The 7442-nt window shown below is 26.8% G+C and overlaps 1 protein-coding gene across 1 annotated transcript in view; it reads left to right on the top strand.

Annotated features, from left to right (window-relative positions):
* LOC117171245 (lysophospholipid acyltransferase 7) overlaps positions 1-500 on the top strand; it is a 50526-nt gene extending 50026 nt beyond the window's left edge. The window contains exon 5 of the mRNA XM_033358360.1: positions 194-500. Coding sequence (XP_033214251.1) covers positions 194-397 — 204 coding nt within the window. The 3' untranslated portion in view covers positions 398-500. The remainder of the gene's footprint in view (positions 1-193) is intronic.
* The last annotated feature ends 6942 nt before the right edge of the window (positions 501-7442 follow it).

Raw genomic sequence — 7442 nt, 5'->3', positions numbered from 1 at the left:
ACACTTTTCACTTATTTGAAATATAATAAAAGCATTTATTATTATGGCTATAAATTTTGAAGTTTAAAACAAAACTGAAAATAGTTTATAAAGTTTCAATTTTGAAGATTAAAATTCCATAAATTATTTGAATTTATATTATTACAGTATAGAAAAATTTGTACATGAAAAATCTTCCAATTTTATTTTTCAGACGAAAACGCTGCTAGGCGCTTTTCTGTGGTTCATGAAAATGTCCTGCATGGCGTACCTCGGACTCTCGTTCCAGTTGCTCGAACTCCACGAAACAATGACTTACTATAAAAGTATATATTTCGCTGGTCACATTTTAGTGGCTTTACTGTACTTAACTGGGCAAATTATTGCACCAAAAATTTTCATCAAGAAGTCAATTTAAGAGAATTAGAAACCTTAGCGATCCTTAGAGATAGTGTATAAATTTTAGACACCGTTTGTACATTTTCCTAGGGTGTTGACACTGGAATAATTTTTCCGATAAAATTGCAATCACCCCCCCCCCCCCCCCCCCCCCCCCCCCCCCCCCAAGTACTTACAATTCGAGAGCTTCCATTTTCAAGATTAAGGTGCTTCAAACGACTCGGGATTTTTCGCAAAAATCAAAATACGTCTACAAGGATCAATTTTTTAATAATATAATATTTTGACTAGATAATTTAAAGGCCTTGACATTTTTTTCCCATTTAAAAATGCACAAACATCTGCAAGTATCCTATTTTCGAGACTTAAAAGAATATACAAGGAAGAGTCGTCCTATGTCGGCACTGTGAAATTTTGCATGAAAATATGGTTTAATGACGCTTTAATTTTAGGTACGTTTTTTTTTTTATTTTTATAAATGGTGGCCCTAAGTCGGCACATAATTTTTTTCCAACCAAGTGCAAGAAAAAGTATAGTTTATGCAATTTTCAGGAGCTAATGGACCAATCTGAACCATTTCAAATGAAATAATCTAAAGACTTTTAGATGAATGTATAGAGAACAGTCTTCCTTATGTCGGCACAATAAGAGTTTTTGTCGAAAACGGGGTTTAATGGAACTTTTATGTCTGGTCAGGTACGATTTTGCTTATTTCTCAAAATGGCGGTCCTAAGTCTGCACATATTTAAAATCAGTGAAAAATCAATGGAAAATACAGAAAATAAAATGGCCACCTTACAAAAAAAAACACACACATACACAAAAATCAACAAGAGACGAGTGACATCAAATTGACACAACAAAATAAAATAATAAAAGCAAAAAAAAGTGCCGACTTAAGACCAGCTGTTTAGGGCCGACACAGGACGCTACAAATGTTTACACATTTTATGTTCTTACGCGAGCGAAAAAAAATCTGAATGAAAAATCGACTTTTTTAACTAAGTAGTATAACTCTTGAACCAAAAAAAAGACGAATTTTCAACGAAAAATTGAATATTTGGATAGTCCGACCAAAAAATATTTCAATATTGAATAACAAACAGTCGAATTTAAACAACTAAAAAGAATGTGTAACCAAAAATGAAATACGTAACTTTTCAGTTTAAAAAAAAAAATCATTTTTAAGAAAAAGGAGATATTTAAATTAATCGAGATACTTAAAATTTTCAACCAAAAATAATGAATTTTGAAAGGAAAATATGAATTTGCACAGAAAGATTAATTATCTACCAAACAATCAAGTTTATAACTAAAAAAAATTAATTTTTAACAACAAAAAAACTTTTTTTTTTTTTTAGCAAAGTAGTTTAATTTTAACTAAGCTAAATTAATGTGCAATCAAGAAGAATAATTTCATAGAGAAAGTCAATTTCCAAAAACAGTTGAATTTTCAATTAGAAATATAAATTTTCAAGAAAAAAACGAATTAAAAAAAAATGAAAAGTTTTTAATAAAAAAATAATTTTTTCAACAAAAAAGATTAATTTTTAAGCATTAAGATTAATTTAAAAAAAAAAAGGATAAGAATTTTCATCCTGAGTCGGCACATAATTTTTTCAGTTCAAGTGCAAGAAAAAGTTCATGTTATCTCATTCTATCGAGGTAATGGACCAATTTAAACTATTCACAATGAAAAAAAAAACATGACAGGACCGCTACAAATATTTACACATTTCATGCTATTATGCACACGGAAAAAGAAATCGAAACACAGAAACTAATGCACTTAATCAATTGAAATTTTCCAAATATTTACACACCCGTAGATGCTGCATAGAATGGACAAAAATGGAAAATGTCTCTTCAGAAACACGAGGGTGCCGACTTAGGACCACTCTCCCCTAATATAATACAATAATAATAAATTTCTAATAATATATGGTGCAATATCCTCCTTGGTGCTGGCGAGTTTAAAATAATAAAAAAATAAGGTTATTATATAGCTAACAAAATATATAATAATAACACAATATCCAGCGTCTTGAATTTTAAAGGCACAAAAAAACACATATTTTTAATCACAAAAAAAAACAAGATTTGCCGAAAAAAATCCCTCAGTTTCGACTGTGGCTAGAGATTACGTCCTAAAAATATTACATTAGCCCTCAAACGGTACACTGGTGCGAATTGTTTTTTGCAATATTAATATAAAATATTTAATATATTGAGCATATAATAAACAACTAGTATATATCACAAATATTTAATATATGTGGAGATAATCCGCTGCAGTTGTGCTTGCATAAATGCCAACTAAATGAAAAAACTTCGGGTGCAAATTCGCACTAGTGTACCATTTGAGGGTAAAACAATTCGTTCTTTGTAGACACTTTATGGATCTCGCGAAACCCAGACATTTGAAGCACCTTAAATCTAAGCGTCCAAAGATTGAAATTGGAAGTTCTCAAATTTAAATATAGCAGAACAAATTTTCAAGAAACCGACACCCTGCAATGTCCAATTTGAAGAAAACAGCAAAGATAGAGCGTGGCTTGTGAAAAAAAACGGCTTTCAATTAGTCATACACGCACAAGCAGCAATGTGCCATTTAAACACGAGCACAAATATGTGATATTACTAATGGTTGCTCTCTGGATTCTTTGATTAAGATTAGTAAAAGTGTGCCTCTATAATAGGAGTGTATAAATTTCCACTTAAGATAGAGAGCCTCGTTGTATCATCCAACGTTGCCAATTTTATTCATTTACGGATAATGGAGTGAAAAATAAAGATAGCCAGTTTGTCCATTTAATTCGTTTTTTATTTATTAAATCAACCTCGATGTCACTACAACTGGCTGCAAAGGGTCAAGTTAATATTAAATTAAATTCACTATCATTATTGTCCGAAAAAACAGATTCTCAAATATAAACAATTGATGCATTTTTTCTCAAAATAAATTTTTTTTAAAGTGAACGCACAGCGGAAGAAATGTGGAACCTAATATTCGAAGGTTCTACACATCTTTCAATTCTTAATACGGATTAAAGCATTACATTCTTAATAAACGTACAAAGCGATATTTTTAACTTATAATTTTTAATTTATTTTTAGCTCATTTTCATTTTTTATTTATTTTAGTTTTTAGATAAATTTTATATTTTTCCCAAAACGGTTTTTAATCAATTTTCGAAACAAAAAGTTGTAAACAAGAAGCACTCTTTACTGACTTTTTGTCAATCATAGTCACTTTTTAAAGAATAATTTACAGCCAATGACTTATAATTTTAAATAAAATTCCAACCAGATAGTTAAATTTCAAACTAAAAATGGAATATTTACATTTACGGCAAAAATAAATTACAACAAAAAAGCTACTAGAAATTAATTTTAAACGAGTGATGATTAAATATCTACAACAAATTAGGAATTTTCAATAAAATGCATTAATTTTCAACCAAATAGTTTAATTTTCAACTGAGGAAAAAAGATAAATTTTTAACTAAAAATTTCCAATCAAAAAGATGAACTTTATACCAAAAGACAAATTTTCAGCTAAAAAAATAAAATATTATATATAGTTAAATTTACAACAAAAAAGATAAAATTTCTATCCAAAAGTACAAAATTTCAATCATATAGCTGAATTCTCAACTAAAAATGGAACAGTTAAATCCTTAGGTAAAACATTTTAATTTGCGACAAAAAAAACGAATTTTCCAAAAAATACTTAATTTTTTTTAAACCAAAAAGATGAATCTTCAAAAAAAAAAGAAGGAATTTTTCGCCAAACAATTGAATTTTCGACCAAAAGCTCAACAAATTAGATCAATTATCAACCAAGTAGTTCAATTTTCAATCTAAAATGGAATATTTACATCTACAGTAAAAAAAAACTTAGAAATAAATTGTAAACGTTAGTGATGTTAAAATATATACAAAAAATAGAAATTTTAAATAAATCTTCTACCAAAACACGAATTTTCAACTAAAAAAAATTTACATTTTTCATTTGGAAAAAAAATTTGCCACAAAATAATTGAATTTTTTAACCAAAAAGATGAGTGTTCAGTCAACAAAAAGGAATTTTAATCAAATAGTTAATTTTTCAACCTTAAAAGACTACTTTTCAACAAAATACATGAATTTTCTACTAAAAAAAAAAAAGTTCAATTTGTAACTAAAAATAGAATAGTTTAAACTTCAGTTAAAAAAATAATAATTTCCAACAAAAACAAATTTTGTGACATTTTGAAGCAAGAAAATGAATTTTCTATTCAAAAAATTTGTTCGGGAACAAAAATGCGAATTTTCCAAAAAATAGTTCAGTTTTCAACCTAAAAAAAATTAATTGCCTATAAAAAAAGACGAAATTTCAAATAGGAAAAATTCAAACACCATCCTAAGTTTAAAAGCCTGTTACTATTATCAATGTAAGAAAAATTGGAAATTCCTTTTTCCGAAAAGCGAACAATTTATGAGAATTCTTTATTTGTTTAATAACAATCAAACTTGTACAATAAACAAAATGTACATGAGCGTTAAGCGTTGAGAAAAACTTTTCTTCGCAAAAATGCAATTTTTTTTTTTGAATAGGCTAAAAAGTAAAAATTAAATTATTTTTTTACATTTCTTAAGAATTTAATGCCTCTTAATTTAATAAAAATCTTCTGGGTAAAATATTGAAGGGAGAGTTTTTGAATAATAAATAAATTTCGCATCGTAAGAATCTTGGACAATAATGTGTGATTTATACTTACTTCATTTTCATTTTTTAAAAGCCTGAAATAGAAAAACACAGTATATAGAGATAAAAAAAAATACCCCCACTCCCTCCCTTTCCCATGCAGTAGACTGCGAGGAGGTAGCAAAATTGAATTTTTAAACTTTCGAATCAAAAACCTTCGAAATTCCTGCTTATGAGATTCTTGTAGCATAATATAAAAAAACGTTATTTAAAAAAATTAAATTAAATTAAAATTAAAGACAAATTTAGAAAAAAAAATCCATTAAAGTTAAATTTAACGACTTAAACTTTACTTCAATTCAAGATGAATTTTTTTTTTTTAATCAGTGGTTTGCATTTGTCGAATCAATAAAATTAAATCCGACCTATTCGAATAGGCTCGAATTAAAAGTAGAATTTTTCAACATTCTGGATCGATCTAACTTTTCTCATTCAATTTGCTCGCGTCCGAGTTCTGCGAAAATTTAAATTTAATAATCGAAAAATAGCTTTTTTTTATATACAAGCCATTAAAAAAAGTTTAAAGTCCATTTGTAAAAAAAGGAAGTTCCAACCATTCAATTTTTGTTTGATTTTTTTTTCTTTTTTCGTTTAAAACTGATCTTTTTTAATTGAAAATTAATTCAGCTAAGAAAAGAAAAATTTTTACAAAAAAAAAAGAGAAAAAAATTTCAACCAAAAATGGAATGATTAAATGTTCTGTTAAAAAAAATTACTTTTCTAAACAAAAAGTATTTTATTATTAAATAACAAGCAGTTGAATTTAAACAAAAAAGACTAATTTCAAATGAATGACCTTATTTTTAAGTTAAAAAATTAATTCTCAACAAAATTTTTCAATGAAATAGTTTAAACTTTAACCGGAACAAATGAATTCGAATCTAAAAAGAATTTGTAGCAAAAAATAAAATAATTAACTTTTTAATTAAATATATAATTTTGAACTAAAAAATTAATTTTAAAACAAAAAATATATTATTAACAAAGTGGTTACATTTTTAACCAAAGAATAGAAATTGTGAAACAAAATAAATTCTAAAAATAAAGTCAAATTTCAAAAACATAGTTGAATTATCAGTTAGAAATATCAGCTTTCAAGAAAAAGTATGCATTTTTAAAAAATTAGTTAAATTTTCAACCGAAAAATGATTTTTTAACCAAAAAGATTAATTGTTGAGCATTAAGATTAATTTTCAAACACAACAGGTGAAATTTTAATCCAAATGGTTAATTTTTTAACTGAAAGAGAGTAGAAATTTTTAACCAAAAACGACCATGTTAAATTATCAGTTAATCCATTTACAACGAAAAAAAAAAACAATTTTCCTCAAAATAGTTTTCATATTTCAACCAAAAAATATTTAAAATTAAAACCCGTTGAATTCAATCAGAAAGGACGAATTTTGAACCAAAGAGAACAAACTTCAAACACTAACATTTTAACGCAAAGACAGTTGAATTAAACCAAAAATAACAGTGATTTTTCACCAAAACAGTTGGTTTTCTAATTTCAAAATATAATAATTTTCAGTTTTCGCTCTAAGAAAATAGAAAACTGTTTGTAAAATTCAAAAATACGCAAGAAAAACTGAACCGTCCTTAAAATATTACTTTTTTCCAAACAGAATAACTAATCAATAATTTCTGTAAAACAAAATTAAAATTTAAAAAAATTACCTTTTAACAAAGCAGTATTTTAATATCAAATAAAAAGCAGGTAATTTTAAACCAAAAAAAGACGCAAAATTGAATAGTTATGTTCCGACCAAAAAATATTTTAATATTAAATAAGAAACAGTTGAATGTAAACAAAAAAGATGAATTTTAAATGAAATAAATATAAACTTTTATCAATAATTTGTGTAAAAAATTTTTTTTTTTTAAATTATATATTAAACTTGAATTTTCGAAAAAATCATACTCACAAACAGATTGCAGTTTCGGGTTTTTCTTAATTTTGCAGACACCACTAATGAAAAAATGTACAACTAATTTAAAGAATTGACGAGAATTCAGAAACATTTTTTTTTGTCCAGCCTTGAATTTAGTAATGATAATTAATGAACTCATCGACGTAAATCATTATTTTGAAAATATGAAACTTGTTCGCTTCAATGGGAGAGCAAGCGGGCGATGGTCAATTCCGCCCCAGCTACCTGTGTACCGTCCCCCACTACGCGGCTTCCCCTCACACCGTCGAGCTGCTGCCACCGAGCTTGGTCAGCGGGGGGCCTTTGTTCCTAATGAGGCCTAAAATATGGAATATAAAATTTTTTAAATTTCACACTTAGTAAATCACAAATATGATATTCGA

The sequence above is a fragment of the Belonocnema kinseyi genome, chromosome 4 (assembly GCF_010883055.1).
Source record: "Belonocnema kinseyi isolate 2016_QV_RU_SX_M_011 chromosome 4, B_treatae_v1, whole genome shotgun sequence".
Taxonomy (NCBI): Eukaryota; Metazoa; Arthropoda; class Insecta; order Hymenoptera; family Cynipidae; genus Belonocnema; species Belonocnema kinseyi.
Note: the sequence above shows the minus strand (reverse complement) of the source record. Positions and strands in the feature narration are given on the sequence as shown.